The 18083-nt window shown below is 45.5% G+C and overlaps 1 protein-coding gene across 1 annotated transcript; it reads left to right on the top strand.

Moving 5' to 3' along the window:
- Positions 1 to 1094: 1094 nt before the first annotated feature.
- LOC109320337 (keratin, type I cytoskeletal 13-like) lies at positions 1095 to 8237 on the top strand. The gene is made up of 8 exons (XM_019550386.1): positions 1095 to 1895; positions 2952 to 3034; positions 3847 to 4003; positions 4920 to 5081; positions 5483 to 5608; positions 5792 to 6018; positions 6590 to 6792; positions 7874 to 8237. Exons 1-8 carry the CDS (start codon positions 1164 to 1166, stop codon positions 7897 to 7899), a joined length of 1716 nt encoding a protein of 571 aa, XP_019405931.1. The 5' UTR covers positions 1095 to 1163; the 3' UTR covers positions 7900 to 8237.
- Positions 8238 to 18083: the final 9846 nt, after the last annotated feature.

Raw genomic sequence — 18083 nt, 5'->3', positions numbered from 1 at the left:
TCTTGTAATTTTAGCTTATTTTAATTTTGTTTCACAGCTGGAGGAGGAGCCATCCACATTCAACAGTCCAGTATTGTTGCAATCACTTATACGTGCTCCCTGCAGACCCAGAGACCAGTTTGAGAACGCCCAAGCTGCTTCTATCCAGAAAAGGAAGCGGAAACAGTTATACAATTGACAAGCTGCCTAGGAAAGTTGTAGAGCCTTCTTCACCGGAGGTTTTCAAGAAGAGGCTTCATAAGCATCTATCTAGGATGGCTTAGGAGCAGCAAATCCTGCCTTTGTGGAGGGGGTAGGGTTACATGACCCTTGAGGTCTCTTCCAACCTTCCATTTCTAAGATTGTGCCCTTAGACAGGCCTAGAGGCTTATACCAGTGGTGGGCTGGATCAACCTGTCTTAAGTCCGAGGTGGACCAGTACATCCAACTTGCCAGTGCCAATTCTCCCTGATGCCTGGCTTCAGGGCTGACAAACGCCTCCTTTCAGCCATTTGGCTGCAATACAGCCAAAGTTGCCTGGTCACAGCATGGAAAAGCTGCCTGCCTGACAAAGTCCCTCAGTCGGATCCAGCCTGCAGGCCAGACTCCTGGCTTATACCAAAGTATTTCAGGTCTTTTCACTATTCTGAGGTGAATTAAATGAAATATCTCCTACCATGGGTGACTTTTATATATCTATATCTCTATATCTGTATCTATATAGATATATATCTATATAAAACCTTATGAAGGATGGAGTAAAGTTTAAATGCAATAATAACAGGTCAAGAGCTCTTTGATGCACTAGCTCTAATGATTTCTTCCCTGTATATAATCTAAGGCACTGTTTTCCTCTCTTATTATTGCAAAGGTTTCATTACAAGGGAAAGCTGATGACTCATAAGTCATTACCGCTAATGTATAGTTGAAGTATGGTGCTGACATGTGAAGCATCTTCCTTGTGTACTGGGATTTCTGGAGGGAAATTGCCTTTGGGAAATTATTCTTGGCAGAAATCGCAAGACTAGCTAGGCCCATGAGGATAAACACACTCCTAGTGACACCCAGTGTGCAAGGTATAAATAGAGAACTGTGGGGATGGGAAATCTGCAGTCTGATTCCCATCTAGCTGTGCCTCTTGCTATTGGGTTTGGGTTTGGGCTGGATTACTACTTGCTGTGACAATGAGTTCTGGAGTCAAGCAGGCATTTACTGTCTCCAGTTCAGCAAAGAGCAGTGGTGGTAGCTGTATCAGTGGTGGAGGAGGTGGTGGATCAAGGATGTCATTGATGCTTGGAAGACATGTCTCTGGTGGGATAGGCAGCAGTAAAGGGTTTTCTTCCAGGAGTTACAGTGGTGGAGCATGTTATGGGGGAGGGATAAGCAGGGGTAGTTTTGCTGGTGGGAGCTATGGTGGGAGCATAGGAGGAGCTGGGAGCATAGGAGGAGGCCACCACATAGGAGGTGGTGGCAACATCTGCCTTGGTGGTGGCATAGGTGGTGGCATTGGTGGTGGCATAGTTGGTGGGAGCATACCTGACTGTGGCTTTGATGGAGGCATAGTTTGTGGGGGTCCATTTGGTGGAGGCTTTGGGGGTGCTGCAGTTGGTGGAGGCTTTGGGGGTGCTGCAGTTGGTGGAGGCTTTGGGGGTGGTGCAGTTGGTGGAGGCTTTGGGGGTGGTGCAGTTGGTGGAGGCTTTGGGGGTGATGGCCTACTTTTCTGCTGTGACGAAAAGATAACCATGCAGAACCTTAATGACCGCCTGGCATCCTACCTGGACAAGGTGCGATGCCTGGAGGAAGAGAATGCTGAACTGGAGTGCAGGATCCGGGAGTGGTATGCCAAGCATGGCCACCACGGTGAGCCAAGGGACTACAGCTGCTACCTTAAGGAAATAGAAGATCTTCAAAACCAGGTAGGACCCCCTTTTTCAACTGTCTTGCCCACTGTAAAGATTTCTCTATGAACTGTCTGTTCTGATCCTGATGTAGTATTCAGAGGTAATATTTCACTGTTTCAGACTGCTCTTTGCAGACACACACTATGGCAATTGGCTGCATAAAACTCCACACTGTGGCTTGTTAAGTCCAAGAATTCACTGGCTATGAACCATATTATTTGTTTTTTCATGTCCAGATTATTTGGTCAAGTTTGTTCGAAGCTGTTTTAATAAACAGATGCCCCAAAAGAAAACTGAGTTCTTAATTAATGAATCCATCCAGTGTATCATCTGCTTCTGTACATCATCCTGGCATTGGTTTTCCAGATTTCTTATTTAAATATTCTATCTCCATAAACTTTGTAGTTTTGTATAGATAGGGAAAATAAATCTAAATTAAAACTAAGTGAAAAAATTGCTTTGTCTCAATTAGTTTTGATGGCACAAATTTAATTAAAAACAAATTGTTTTGAAAACTCATTTTTGAGGAAATCTGGGAGAATCAGTTGCCTGGAAAAAACAAGATAGATAAAGTCAGGGAGCAATAGAGAGAGGCAATACATACTAGGAAATGAGGAAAACAGTGAAATGAAACATTACCGACTCTCTTTATGAATATTAGATTACAGTTAAAAATGTGAGGGGTGTTATTGCAGGGGTAGCTCTAGGTAGCAATAAGTGTAATTGCAAAATAGTTTGCCATGAAATTGTATGCTTTGTTAGGGTTGTACTTGGTAGCCATGTTGGTCTGAGACAAAAAGAAATACAAAAATCTCTTGGTTCCAAAATGATACCTTTTATTAACTGTGTTAATACTGTGTTACACATGCATTCATTTTACATGTTTTCTTTCACATCCTTGTCCTGAAATCTTCCATGCCTTTTATTTGCCTGAGCTTGAAAAGTTATAAAAAATACATTTCTTTTAAGACTGGATAGAAGCACACTGGTCGAAATTTACACTGTGCTACCCCATGTAAAACAGACAGGAGCCTGCTGGACTAAAAGCTTCCTATCTCATTTCTCTTCCAGATTGTTTGTGCTACCGTAGAAAACAACAAGATTGTCCTGAACATTGATAACAGCAGGATGGCGGCTGATGACTTCCGAGTGAAGTGAGTTCATGTCTGTGTTAGACAAACCCCGCTATTCTCCCCTTTTCACCAAATCCTACTTGTGAACCCCCAAGCAAAGAAATTCTCCAAGTAAGCGACACTGGGATTCTTAATTCAGGGCACTTTTTTTTTGGGTGAAACTTCAAATAATTATTTTGCTTTTTGTTTCTAGGGAGCACCTGGCAAAATATTAAGGAGCAATGAAAGAATTTGAGTGTAAGGTTTAGGCTTCTAAAAACAGAGGGGCAGATCTTCAGGGAGCACAGAAGGCCTTAGAAGAAAATATGCTTTTGGAGATTTATGCTAGATAAGGGTCTGGCATCGTGAATTGTTTCTTGAGGAAAAAAGTGATTTTTAAAATTAGTAAATGATTTTTCCCCTGAGGGACCTGAGGAAGGGCACTGGATGCATAAAAGCTTGTCCAACAGCTCTCCCAACTATACAGTTGGTCCAGTAAAAAATGTCACAAAAACCCTTGCCTCTTTGAAAATACAGGAAGGCTGGTGGGTACTCTCTCTGCTGTCGTGCCAGAAATGGGGGAGGCATAAAAACCTGAAGTAGTAGGGTTGTAGCTATGCTGGGTCAGGGAATATGAGAGAAGTGAGGTTTGTTTTGTAATAAGAAGAAAATAAGTCGTTTATGCACCAGATGGCAAATCCCTGCTCTGCCCACCTAAAAAGGCTTATGTTACTTCAAGACCAGACATATAAAATTGAAAGCAGGGAGGAAGGAAGTGCTGGTCCTTTCACAAACACAATGCAAGTTGGCTGGCTCAGGCATTGACCTTTCCCTCTTTCTTGGCCATGATTTAGGTATGAGACTGAGCTGGCCCTTTGCCAGAATGTGGAGGCTGATATTAATGGTTTACGCCAAGTCCTGGATCAGCTGACTCTCTGCAGATCTGACCTGGAGGCACAGCTTGAAGCCCTGAGGGAGGAGCTGTGCTGTCTGAAGAAGAACCATGAGGAGGTAGGGTCTTGTCTTTCTGGTTAGGCAGAAGAACCAGTTCATGCATTGTCTAGGAGAGTGGAGAGTCCAGACCAAGAAGGAAACTTCAGGGCAGCGGTATAGTTAACAAGACAATATTCCTAATGCCTAATCTGTGTTATGATCTTTGTCCTTTCACAAATCCTCTTCGCTACTCCACAGTGTAGAACTTTATGTAGAGTATACATTATTGTAAACATTTTGCCATCAGTTGGCTGGCATTTATATTTCATAATTAACATAATTAAGAGACTACAGTTGTACACTTGCTGTAAAAAAACCAGGAATCTAAAGAAGCAAAATGACTTCCATAAATTTTGGAGTGCTCCAAATCACTTAGAAACTGAACAGCAGAACTTGGAAGAATAAATTATGAACTCTCCTCTAACTAATGACATACACTTACTACTTTTCAAAGCTAAGAATGAAAGGAGAAGTATACTAAGGAGCTGACATATTACAATGAACATGGACTAGTAAATTACTTTTGTCACAGGTCTAAGACAAGGAAGTTCAAATAAGATCAGGAAGGTAAGTGGTTTTCATTCATCAAGCTGGATTTCTTTAGAGGGTGTAACGCCAGAAACTGCAGTGGAAAGAGGCAGGCAGAATTAAGCATAAAGAAAAGACGCAACAAAAATGGTAGCTATATGGTTACAGCATAGACTGTGGAAAGAGCATAGTGACCAGATCATCTGCACTCCCACCTTTGATTTTGGTTTATAATGGAAAAGGTGCCTCAGGAATAGAAATTGTGAATGCCAGAGTGGACCCCAGATAGGCAGGTGTGCTCTTTCTACAAAGTTCAGCTCTCTGAGTTGTTTTATCCTTCTTAAAAAATACCTCTACCCCAATCAAAATCCAAAAGAACAGTGCTAGTCTGGGTTATTTTTTGCAGGAGATGAATTGTCTGAGGAACCAGTCGACTGGAGATGTCAACGTGGAGGTCAATACCTGTCCTGGTCCAGATCTGAAGCAAATCTTGGATGAAATGAGATGCCAGTATGAAGCCATCATTGCGCAGAACCGCAAAGAGGTTGAGGACTGGTATTCATGTAAGGTGTGTTAAATGTACAGAGCTGTAACCATGTGTGCTAAGCATCCTTGAAGTACTTCAGAATCAGACACATGTGCACTGAAAGTTAATTCTTGCATAATGGGTCCTAACAGTGACCAGCATTGAACTTGTTTTGATCAAGTTGCACAGAGCCTGCAGGCTGGGCTAAGTAGCAAATGTGTCTGCAGTTGTGAGTGTTCATATTAGAATAACAAGCGAGTTGCAAGTTTAGAGTGTATTTTGTAGAGAGCTCACACAGCTTCTTTCCACTGACATTCTACACCAGGCATCCCTCTAATGGTCGGTATTCATCCGATCACCCTCACGGAGGGTATCCATAGACGTCATACTACCCTACCTTGGATTTTAAAAACTATTTAATGATCTGGGCTTGTATTTTTCAGATTGAGGAGGTGAATCGGGAGGTCATCTCAAGCGGTCAGGAAATAGAGTGTAGCAATAGCCAGGTCGCTGAACTGAGACGTCAATTACAGGCCCTGGAGATTGATTTGCAGGCCCAAATTAGGATGGTAAGTGCCGGGGTGACCATCTACATCAAATCTATGACCAAGTCATGCCTGAATGCCTAGGGTGGTGGGTGATCAGTTCCAACTTGGCTCTCTACAGGCACTGGGGAGTTGCATGGAGAATCTCTCAGCTCTTGCATTCAGTGCATGGTTCTAGTGCCTATGTGTGTTTGTGTCAATTCTTAGAGGGACAATCTGCAGTCCTCTCTGGCTGAAACCGAATCTCGCTACAACAGCCAACTTGCCGAGTTACAGAACCAGATCATCTGTGTGGAGCAGCAGTTGGCTGAGCTGCGGGCAGAAATCGAGTGCCAGAACCAAGAGTACAAGGCCCTCCTGGATATCAAATGCCGGCTGGAGCAGGAGATTCAGACTTACTGCTGCCTATTGGAAGGAGGACACCGGGAGTTTAGGTAGCCTATAAATGCCCCTGGGCATAGAGAAATACACTGGCACTGTAATGTGAGAGCTAATAACATAAACAGCAAAGGAAACACCCTGGGTGGGGGATCTTGATGTTGTGGTTTCTGCAGTTCCATCCTTCTCACTGATCTGTTAGTAGCTTGGTCCAATTATCAAAATGTAGAGGGCCTAGAGTTTTGACTACAAAAAGCATCCAAAGCTTGAGCCACGCCTCATTCCTTCTGCTGGGATCTGCAAAATGAGACACCTAATGAGAACAGGTGCCTGCCAACCCTATAATTCATGCTGAATTTGGAAATGGCAGCCTGTAATAAATTCCTTGTTTGTGGGTCAAGATAGTGGGGAGAATGACTTGCCTCCTAGTTGTATGCTTATGTGTTTGCACACTGGTTGCCTCAGTGGGGGAGCTGAGAGAAAGACAAGCCAAGATGTGTTGCCCAGGACTTGTTCCCCCAACTAGATTGGGAATGATTGAAGATGGACAATACCACATGGCTTTGCTGATGTCACAGTACTATGAACATTTCTAAGACTACTTTTTCCTTCACCATTCTTAATTAGCTCGAAAGGAGGGATTTCATCAGCAGGGATTTCATCAGCAGGGATTTCATCAGGAATCGGCCACTCTACTGGTATAGTAGGAGGAGGAATCTGTAAATCCTCAGGTGGAATAATTGGAGGAGGAGGAATTGTGAAAACTATCCACACCCACTCTTCCTCTTCCCATTGCCTGCCCACGCCTTGCCCACCTGCTGATATAAAAGGTAAGAACAATGATATTATATAAGGGAAAAGCTTTGTTTAGTCCTCTTTTTCTCCTAAGGGTAGGAGAGAACCTGTCAAATGCATCCTCTGTATGATGGTTTAGGACTGCTAGTGGTATTCTTCCAGAAGGTGTATGGGAGGGCACTGGAAAGCCTGGTCTAAACAGGTGGCATTAGAGTGGTTATGGTACTGGGAGCACTGCCAGGAAATAGGGTCAACAGGATCAGCACTCAGCAGGAATTCTGTAACCATGAAGTGAGAAGGGGGTAAGGCTAAAACAGGGGTGGGGAGGAAGAAATTGTTGTGGAAGCAGAGACAGCCAGAGAGGAGCTGTGGAAGGGGGTGGAAATGAAGAGTAGAGGGAGGGGAGGAATGGAAGGGAGCGTGAGCGAGTTCCTTAAAACAGAGGAAGAGAAAAGAAACAAGAGAAGCTAGACCTTAGATTAATACGGGGTGCACAAAGGCACCCTACTTCTTGCACTTTTCCATTACACACTCTTGGAAATGTTTTGGACCTTATCTGAATTTACAGCTCTCTGAGGATATGTCTTTACTGATGCTTAGTTCTATCCCCAAGCCTGGCCTTTAGCCCAAACTCACTACCTATGGTAAAAAGACTTTTTCAGTCAGTCTTCCCTCCTCTTGGAAATCTCCTGAGAACTGCAGCTCAGGGTTGAGCTTCCCTGAGCTCACTCCTTCCCAGCAGTGTTTTCAAAACTCACTGGGCTGAAGGCCAAATACACAGGAAATCCATCAGCACCTGACTTCCTGCCCTTCTGTACCCTGCTGCCTATAATGAAAGCCTAACACAGAAGGGGAGCCAAGTCCTTCTAGGTCTATGTTTGCTGAATACTTACTGTCTTTTAGCGTTTGCTGTACAAGGTAATATATAGAGAGAAAGGGAGACGCACGGGGTGTGGTTAATTATAGGAGACCCTTGGGAATGATCCAGTGTCTGCATCCACACCCCATTCTAGCAGAGTCCATCTGTGACATGGGCACACCTTATGGTCTGATGCTGCAGGAAAGTTCATTTGATTTTATTGCATTCAAATCAGAGTTCCTTTGATCTCTCTCCAGTGCCCTGCAGAAGGCTGCATGACTAAACCAAGAAACAAACCTTTTCTAAGATAAGACCTACAGAGCAGATCTGCAAACCGAGCAAGAACCTACCCACAACCTGCACTCCATGCCCAAGCCAAGAGCAATAAGAAAAAACTCTTTCCAACCACTCAGCAATGCTGATGCCATCTGCTCACAGGGGGGCTGTCAGAGCTGTGGGTCACCCTCCTCCCTATTGTGCTACATGCTTTTTCTATTCTTTCCTGCTCTGTGTGCCCAATCACAACTTACTTGAGTTAATTTGTGCTGAGGTTGGTCATTTACTTTCTGGTGAAAAGGTACTGCTAATAAAACTTTGCTTCTGCCTGATGCAATCAAGAAACCTGTGCCTGGAAAATGATTTCCTTCAATAAGCTTTTGAGTGTCTCATGGTAGGACTGCAAATGGAAAATCATGCACTCAGATACATCTGCAAGACTGTGCAATAGTTCCTGAGAGGCAGTAGTAAGTGTCCTGTCACATGAGGCATCTAAAACTGGATTGACAAGTAAACTGAAGGGGAACACCCTGCCCTGCCTTTATGTGGAAAATGGCCTGGCTGACCTTGTGAGTCTTTTCTAGCCCCAGCTTCAGTGATTATATATGGACACTTCCTGATACTATATGACCCATAAATGTGCATAGGTTGTGTCTACCATCCATGTCAGCAGGCATCTCTGGGTTTCTGACACAACAGTATGCATCATTTTAGTTTTAAGATGTGAACTGGGTACATCTGAAAGTGTATGATTGTTAGACATGGAGGTGGACCTCCTCAGTTTCACCCAAGGACATTTACATCACCGGCACCTGTAGTATCAGCCTTCCACATGCTGAAACCAAGAAATGGTCTTTAAGTGAAACTTGGTTTGTAAGAAGCATCATAGATAGTCCTTTATCTGAATGGTGAATGCAAGACCGGAAGTTTCCTATCACTCTGTTCCTGACTTTGGGAGACCCAAGTGCCAACCCAGTCTGAATTTTATGAGATCTTGACTACCATGAGCAGGATGTTACAAACACCTGCTCAGATTCAGCCTAATGGACAAAGCTTAAAACAGACAAAGTCATTTATAACCCAGAATGATTGCTAAGTACAAACACAGAAATCAAATTTGAAAAAGAAACCCCGACAGCCAGGGGTTCAGAAAGTTCAATCTATTTGAATAAAAAGAAGGTGAAGAAGAGACTTGTCATGGTCTGTAAATACACAGGGGAAAAGATTTCTGTTAAATTTCTGGTTTTATTTAATCAGCAGTCAAAACATCAATTATCTGCAGGGGCTGACGCTAGTAGATAAAGGCAGACTGCAAACTAGGGGCTCCTATACACATGCAGAGAGCTTGCTCCAATGTGCTATAATTCCAGTGTGTTGGAACAGACTCCTTTAATCAAGTCTGCTGGAGCGTGGCAATTAACACCCTCTAGCAGATCCCCACATCATGTGTATCAGCATCCCCATATTGAAAAATGTCAGCAGGGCCCTTTAAACTAAAGCTCATTTGACGAGCTTTAATTCAAAGTGCCCCATCGCCAGTTTTCAGCATGGAGATGCTGATATATGTGATGCTCTAGGTGCTTTGAAGTAGCATGGCTCTTGGAGCTGCGCTAATGAAAGCATGTCTCCCCCCCCCCACACATCTCCTGGAGCACATGTATAAATGCCCTAAGTGCCCTTTTTCAACAGATTAGAGTAATTAGCCATTGAAACAAGTGGCCATGCAGTGGAATTTCCATCACTTGAAATCTTTAAATCAAGACTCAGTTGCTTCCTCCAAGTTTGGCACTGACTCTACGAAAAGTCCTTCATTCATTGCAGGAATCTCTGTAGATGCATATACCTTTTGGGCCTTAAAAATCCATGAATCAATGTGGAAGCAGACTAGAACAGCTCAACCTTTTTAGCCGTATGGCAGCCCTTCAGAACTTTTTGGAATTTCATGGTACTTGGTTGAGAAACGAGCTAGAATCTAACTGTTGCCACATGAAGGCAGTGGGGCAGGACCTCATCCTACTATGCCTGTTTTTCTCACAGTCTGCCCCTCCCCTGCCATGGTCTGCATCTGAAGGGGCAAATGCAGCCCCTGTGCTACGACTTCTTCTCCAGCAACTCCCATGCCAGCAACTGGAATCACATGAACCTGTGGCCCCCCTGCTGGCTTCAGGAGTATGGGAATGGTGGGGGATAACCTGGGCTAAAATGTATGGCCCCATGTCCACCTGTTTGCATGCCTATTGATAGCAGGGCATGCTGCTTGGAACGCTGGGGCTGTTGGGGTGGGGGAAGCAGCCATGAGCACTACTCGTCTGCAAGTATACTGGGGCATCTGGTGCCTGGCAGGAGGTGGAGTGAACACTTTCCTATTAGCAGAGGGGCTGGGTGCTGCAGCATCCTTGGAAGGGTGTCATGGCACCCTGGTTGAGAATCACTGAATCAGATACAGAATTATTTTTATACGACTGGGTGATTTATTGCTACATCATCCCACACTCAAATATTATTTAAGATTTCTACAAACCATGCCACTTATAATGTATGGCCCAGTCTCTACTCTGTTACATTGGGTTTACCTAGGTATCATAACATAGACCTCAGTCAATTTATATAATCAGAAAACTGGCATCACAGAGGATAGATTCAGGCCTAATTCCTATCTCAATTTATAAATTAATAAAGCGACTTGAATATCTTTTGGAAAATGTTTCTACCACTCAGCTTGTTATGGGGTGACTGGCATGTTTGCAGAGAGCCGAGCCCTGCAAGGTTTGCACAGTCTTTTTGGGTAGATAGAGTACCTCCCATGTTATTCTTTCATCAACAGTCTAACAGAAAAAAACCCCTTTAGAGTCATTTTGGGATTATGACAGCTGAGCTAATAGGACTAGGAATTACTACCAGCCAGCACAAGCGACACCTACAGGGAGGAAGCAGGCAATGCTTGAGAGAAGCTAGTTTTATAGTATATGCAGCATGCTCTCAGTCCCACAGAGACAGAAGTGTGGCCTAGAAATTAAGATATATTTATAATACAGTGTGGCCAGAGCCTCTGAGGCCTGCAAAGTGGTGCTGCTGGCCTCATCCCTCCCTCTTCCCCCTCCCTGCCCAGCCCTGCTCACAGGGTGGTGGGTGGCTGTACTCCATCCCTGCCTGGCTGCACGTATCCCCCTAGGACCGTTGCAAGTACCCCTAGGGGATCCAAGAGAAGTAAGAAGATAGCCAAAACCTGCAAGCTGTGAACATGCCCCATCAACAGACAAAGCAGTCCAGGTCTAGCCTTAAATGCTTCCTATAGACTCCTGAGCTGTACAAAGTAGTATGTTCTAGTGGTGGCCTCTAGTGGCTGGTTCCAACCACATGGAAAATATCAAATGGTTAAGACAGAAATTTCCATCTGAGTGGGTGTGTCTACACATGCATTTATGCAAGCAGGAATTGGTCCGCATCTACACACGCAGGTGTTAAAGCACAAAAATACTGTGTGTAGACTGACTTGGGACTCAAGTTCATCCCAAATCAGTCCACACACACAGTGTTACTGCGTAGTAAAGCATCTTCACAAGCATTACTACACAATAACTAATCAGGTGTATGTTTGATATCTGCATGATGCAGGTATCAAATTTTCACTCAAGTTGGCATCAGTCGCCATATTTACTGTGCAGTATGGGCACACATGTCTACACGTGTGGCCGTACTGTGCAGTAATTTCAGTTACTGCGCAGTAAATACGCACGTGTAGATGCACCCAGTATGTTCAGGTCAGTTTCTGGTTGAAGTGTGTGTGGGAGGAAAAGAGGCTAATGGTGAAGTTACACCTGCCTTTTAAAATCATGCAGCATTTGATGCCTCCTTGTTCTGAAACTCATGCTCTTTTTGTATTTATGTACTTCACCACCATATATGATTACCTTTCCACCCCAAGGAGTCTGTGCTCTGCTTCCCTGCCCACACAATAGTTAAGTAAACCTTGAAAACATTTTTGGAGAGTTTTACATTTTTGTCTCCTTTTGCTTACTTTTTCCCTGAAGGTGATGGTTTCACCAGTAGAGAATTTGGACTGGAGGAGCTGTAAAAATTCACATGAAGAAAAATCTGACTTGGCTTCTCCTTGTAGCAAAACCTCTGGTAGTTTTCCATTAAATTGTCCCCTGTTTTACAAAAAGAAGCAGAACTGAGTTTGCTAGCTAAAATGAATAAACAGCAGATTAACCTGAAATTCAAGTGCAATTGTTTATCATCTGTTCTATGGAGGAATTTTATTAATTTTTTTAGGACAATATGTTTGCTGTGTAAAAAGGCCAAAATGGTGTCTTTTACCAAATTTAATAGGCAGAACCCAGAGATGTAACTTGAAATGTTGGCACCCTGGATGGAGTGAGGGAGGGAGTGGGACTCCTTGCACAGTGGTGAAGTGGTGCAGGCTGCTGATGCCTCAATAAAAGCTCCCTGAACACAGATTGCTTCTGCAGTGATGGCAGAGACCCCCTTGGGGCTGCCAATTTGGTGCTGCCTCTGAATTGGTGCCTCTCTGGACTGATGTCCTGTTTGCATGTTCCATGTTAACGTGAGTGGCAGAACCAAATGAAGCTGTAAAGGGAAAGGGTCATCATATCATCCGGTGAAAAACTCAGTCTGTTGAGATATATTTTCCTTTTTATTACAGGCTTTTCCACCCCCCGTTCTCATGCTGAACTCGCCCAAGCAATGAGGGCAATGCAGAACCAGAGAGAGACATGGCCACGCACAATGTTGATTAAAGAAGGGGAGAAGGTTTTACCAGAAGGGGGTAGTGAGTTGTAGAGCAAATTTTGCTTGGATATTTCCAAGGGTGTAGCAGTTGCAGTTATAACAAAAAGTTAATACTAATAGCTTAAATGAACTGAATCAAATAATTTAATGATACATAATATACTTGATCTGAGCCTTCAAGAAGCCGAGAAACTGCAACTGTTCCCCAGATTTCTGTGGACTATGCTCTGTTTCAACACACATGGAAACCCATCTTTTACCCAGCTAGGGCCTGATTGGTATTGTTTACACCTGCAGCCACTGACACAGAAGAGAAGCGAATCCTCATTTTGCAGTATTGTAAAGCGCTCTGCACTCAGTATTTGCTGAGGTATATGTCAATGCCAGTGAAAGGCCCTGGGCCGTGGTTCACATCTTGACCTCTAGAGGGCACCCTGATTTTACGCTGGCATCCTGCATGTTGTTTCAGCTCACCAACAGCTTGCAGTCTTCAGTCGCATCAGGGTATGGATAGGCGTTCACTTGCAAACTTGAGAATCTATGGGAAATTCTCAGTGCTGTGAAAATATTTTGAGAAGTGAAGCATACAGGTGTTCCCTGGCTAGAGAGCTATACTGGTCTCTCATAGGTCACATCTCCTGCCGGGGGCAGTACAAAGCTGCTCCTTGGGTCCCCCTAATGCCAGGGGAGTCAAATAATTGACAGCCTGCCATCACCTGTGCTGGGGAAGGCAGCAAGCTATCAATGAATAGCCGGCAGCTGCTGAACAGCTGCAATTGCCAAGGACAGCCCCCTGCCCTGCAAGGGCAGCTGGGGCAAAGAGAACTGTTCTCCTTTCCCCTGCCACCCCGAGCTTCCCTGTCACCCCTTGACCAGTCCTGGTGAGCTGTTCAAGAAGCAGTGGCAGCAGAGCATCCACAGGGCTCCCTGCAGCTTATCACAGGTTGTTCAATCAGGCCGCCAGCTGCTTTCCCTCCCTTCCTTCTCCTTGAAGCCGGGAGAGGAAGACTGGAGGCCTATGGGATGCTGGAGGTCCTAGGGACCCCCTTTGCATCATGTGTAACTGGACAGGGATCACATATGGCACAAGAAAACAGCAACATTGCCATTTAAACAGCAAACAGTATGTGGCAGAATCACTAGGTTTTTCCTACCACAAACTGCTTGAGCACCTGTGCAGCTGTTATGTGTTTTTTCTTGCACAGATGTAATGCCTGTCTATGCCCTCTGCTTTCAGGTGTGGCTGTTTTGGTGACTCTTATAATGAACAATCTTTGGCTTGAAAATAAATAGGTAGCAAAGCAGGCAAGGGAAATAGAGAAGATACTATTCTAGCTCCCTTCCTGGACGGCAGATTGTCTCAGCCCAGGGACCAACCTTTAATGGTCAGTCTCACAATGGCACTGAGATGAGCTTGACTGTACTCAGGTTCCCTTTTTCAGAAGAAAGGGTCAATTTAATTCCCACCCTTTCTGGGATGACTGAACCCATTCTTGATATGGACCAAATTGTTGGTGCACTGGAGGTTCTAGCAGCGATTACAACCTCCTCTCAGTAGCCAGAAACCAAACGAAATGGGAGAGGCTGGCTGGCTTTGTAGATAATGAAATATGGGCAGTGTTGGAATGACCCTGGCATGTTTCAGCTAGCAAAGATTGTGGCATGAGCATAGGGATAAGATCAGGATGTTCCTGGCAGTACCAGCCAGGCTGGCTCTGCATTGAGTAATGCATTTAATTTGCCTGCTATTGTGCTTACACTGAGGAGGATCCTCCCTGCTGTTGGGCAGGTCCTTGAAATTGTCATAGTTAGAAGTAATATTCACGTAGCGTGGAGAAGCTCCTATCATAGGCCAGGACCTTGTGGTGCTAGTTGCTGTATAAACACAGAATGAAAGGATGGCCCATGTTCCAGGAAAGCGACAGGTTTTAGGGATCAACAAAGCTTTCCTAAATCTTGGCACTAATACTGGTTTCTGGAAGATCTGACTGATGACTTCATTTACTCCAGACTTCCTCTGCATTGAGTCTAGACTTCATGTTCTCATAGCCCTTTTTAATCTGTGTGGGCAATTTACCTGCAAGAAGTAGCTTGTAGCAGTTCTCACGGTTGTAGATGCTGGATTAAATGATTAGTTAGTATACAGGTTACATATAATGCAATATATACCAGTGCTTTATTCTCAAAGTGGGTAGTGTTCAGTTAAGGGGGTGTATTTTTAGATGTAGCCACTATGGGGCAGTCGTCCACCTACTATGACTGAAGTGCAATGCAATTTTAAACTGACAGGTGCTGGATGAAGGTGCTGGAAGGTCTATCAGCTGCCTAAAGAAGGCACACCCTTCCTGAACATGGTATGCGACTGCATCCATCAGGGTATGAGTCACTTGTCACAATCACCCAACTCTCCTTGGGAGTTTGTACTTATTAACTTCAAAATAGCTACTTAGAAAATCTAAATGCTGAATAACTGTGTGTACTGGGCCATAGCACACATGCAAAGTGTTGTTGATTTAAAAAATAGCTGGTTTTATGGTCATGAAAACAAACAGAGAGAATGTGAGAATAAAAAATTCAGTATATAGCTGTTTAATAACACTAAAAAAAGCTCCTCCTATGGAAAGCTGGCAGGCTGAGTACAGGAGTATGAGATGTTGGTGCCAATTATATGCAGGGAGAACACAAGCCTTCTCAGACATTGAATCCCACACCTGGATTCAAGCTGGTCAGGAAGAGTATGACAAAACTTCAGTATGTTATTATTATTGTTGTTGTTGTCGATGTCGTCAAAAACATCGATTTGACAAAACCAAAACTTTTTGCAGGGAAGGTTCATGTTTGACAACATTCTCCACTGAAACAGTTTTTGAAAAATAACTGATTGGTGTAAAAATGTCTTGTTTTGGAATGAAAAGAAAACTAGCTTTCTGGTTCAAAGTAAGTTTTTTGTTTAGAAATATAAACAAATTAGAAGAAAAAAACCAAATAATTTTCTTTCAAATGTTCAGTTTCATACAATCATAGAAAAACAAGCCTCGGAGAGGATTCAGGGGTCATCTAGCCACAGTCTAAGGATGGGTGGGTGGCTTAGAAGCCTTGGGTGCTGCCTAAGAAGAGGGGAGGCCGAAGGGAGCTAAGGGAGCACCCACCCCCACCATCTCCCCTGTCTCTTTCCCTGGCATGTTGCACTTTCTTGCACTAGCCTTGACCAGTGGCGGGAGAGAGCAATGCAGCAGCAGCTATGGTGCAGACGCTTGAGTGAATGAGGAGCATTCTGGGAAATACAGCTTCTGCTGCTGGAGTGTGTGTGGGGCAGGGGGCTGATGCCTCCTTTTTGGCTGCTAAAAACTGGTGATTTTTTGGCCACTTGACATACGTACTATCAGCAAGAAGGGGATGACACTTCCTCCAGGGGCAAAGATCCCCTAGTGCAGGGGCAGGCAATTATTTTGGGTGAATGGCTGCTTACCCAGTTTTGGCAGGCTGTCGAGGGCTGCATGGGTAGCCCCACCTCTTGGCAGGTGCCCCACCCCCTAGTCACCATCTTGGGAACAAAGTCCCAATGTCTTTGGTCCCAAGACATTGGGACATTGGTCCCATGTCCCAGGGCCAGCACCAGTGTGGCCCAAAGAGGATCACAGGCTGGCAGGGGTCTGTGGAGCTGGGCTGGGCTGCACCAGCAGGGAGAGGGGGGAGCTGGCCTGGCTCCATAGAGCCCCTGCTGGGACCCTGTGCTCCTGTCACCCTGCTTGGGGCCCTGCCAGCACTGGACCAGGGACACTGGTGAGGGCCCTGTGCTCCTGCTGGCTCCCCCAGCCACTCACTCCCAGTGCCCCCCAACCCCACAGTACAGGCAGGGGGCAGTGCACAGCCCCAACTCCCTGCTCACCAGCAGGGAAGAAGCTGATGCTGAGTGCGGGGAAAAGCGGCCCCCTGCCTGCCCCGTGCTGCAGCCACTCATAGCCCACCTGGGGCTGCCTGTGCCTGATCCAGACAGCACCGTACAGGCTGTGAGCAACTGCAGCAGGGAGTGCCGGCCACGGGGTGGGGAAGGGCCACTTTCCTCAGCGCTGGGAAGGAGGCCAGAGAAAAGCTGAGCATGGGGGTGGGAGGGAAAGCGGCCCCCCCGCCCCGTGGCCAGTGCTCCCTGCTGCAGTCGCTCACAGCCCGCATGGGGGTGTCTGAAGCAGGCACAGGCAGCCCCAGGTGGGTGGCAAGTGGCTGCAGTGCAGGGCATGGGATGGGAGAGGGGCTGCTTTTCCCTGGGCCACTTTTCCCCGGGCTCCTTCCCTGCTCGGGGTCCTTCCCTTCCCTTCCCCCCATCCTTCCCACTTACCTGCGGTTCTAGCATGGGGCAGACGCATGGTTCCAGGCCAGAAGCCGGCTATGGGGGCGGGGCCAGGTGAGCCCTGCTGTTGTGGGAGCCTGGTGGGCTTCCCTTGGGTCCTAACTGCCCTTGCTTCCTGTCATTTTTGACAGGAACCAAAAGCAGAGAAATATTAATTTTCTAAATTTTTTAGGGGCTAGGTGCTGTGGGCCGGATAGAATGGCCTTGCAGGCTGGGTCTGGCCCATGGGCCGTATTTTGCCCACCCCCTTCCCTAGTGACAGCTCCAGCATCATGCACCACTTCCACTGCTCTGCTGTCCCCACTGTCTCAGGAGCTGCAGCTGCAGCTGCTATAGGGAAGGGACAGGGAGGAGGGGAGAGAGGAGGATGGGGTCCCCCAGGCCACAGTTATACCTCTATTATCTAGTCCAATCTCTGGCTGGAGACAGGATCTTTCCTGTTTAAACCCTTTCTTCTAAGTGTTTGTTTAACCTAGGGGTCCACAACCTGTGGCATGTATGCCACAAGTAGCATGGCCAGCCTCTGTGTGTACACATGGTAGATCAGGGAGGGATAGGCAGCACAGGGAAGATAGGGCAAAGAGCAGAAAGCAGAGCAGCAGATTCAGCAGGGAACACAAGGCATGGAGTAGAAAACAAAGCAGCAGATCAGGCAGAGGAAAGGCATTGGAGTTGCACTTAGGGATGGCGCAGGGCTTTATTTGTGGCATGCCTGCCAAAAAGGATGACTGTCACTAGTCTGTCCTATACTTAGAAACTTCTAGTGATGGACGTTCTGCCACCTTGCTAGGATGCAACTATTTTGGAGATCTGGGGCTTTTTTATATCTTCATTCAGAACAAGGATTTTTTTTTTAAATCTCCAAAAATCTAATGGAATGAGAAATGTGTTTTATGCCAGCTCTCATCAGGAGGTTGTTGGTGAAATGAGGAACAGCCCATTTCCTCAGAGTGAGAATAATGTCCCATCTGCAGCACTTTCCACACCTGGGGGTCACAATGCGTTGTTACTACTGAGAAATGTTATTGTCAGGGAACAACAGTTGCTAATAAAAGCACTTGACTTTACCACATTACAGGAGTCGGTCTGTA

This window comes from Crocodylus porosus, unplaced genomic scaffold (genome assembly GCF_001723895.1).
Source record: "Crocodylus porosus isolate Cpor-Errol unplaced genomic scaffold, CroPor_comp1, whole genome shotgun sequence".
NCBI lineage: Eukaryota > Metazoa > Chordata > Crocodylia > Crocodylidae > Crocodylus > Crocodylus porosus.
The sequence above is the reverse complement of the archived record's forward strand: the minus strand, read 5'-3'. Positions and strand labels throughout refer to the sequence as shown.

Coding starts and splice junctions, on each gene's coding strand:
- LOC109320337 (XM_019550386.1), top strand. CDS start 1,164: ATGAGTTCTGGAGTCAAGCAGGCATTTACTGTCTCCAGTTCAGCAAAG. Junction 3,035..3,846: donor GCTGATGACTTCCGAGTGAA/GTGAGTTCATGT, acceptor GCCATGATTTAG/GTATGAGACTGAGCTGGCCC. Junction 4,004..4,919: donor TGAAGAAGAACCATGAGGAG/GTAGGGTCTTGT, acceptor TATTTTTTGCAG/GAGATGAATTGTCTGAGGAA.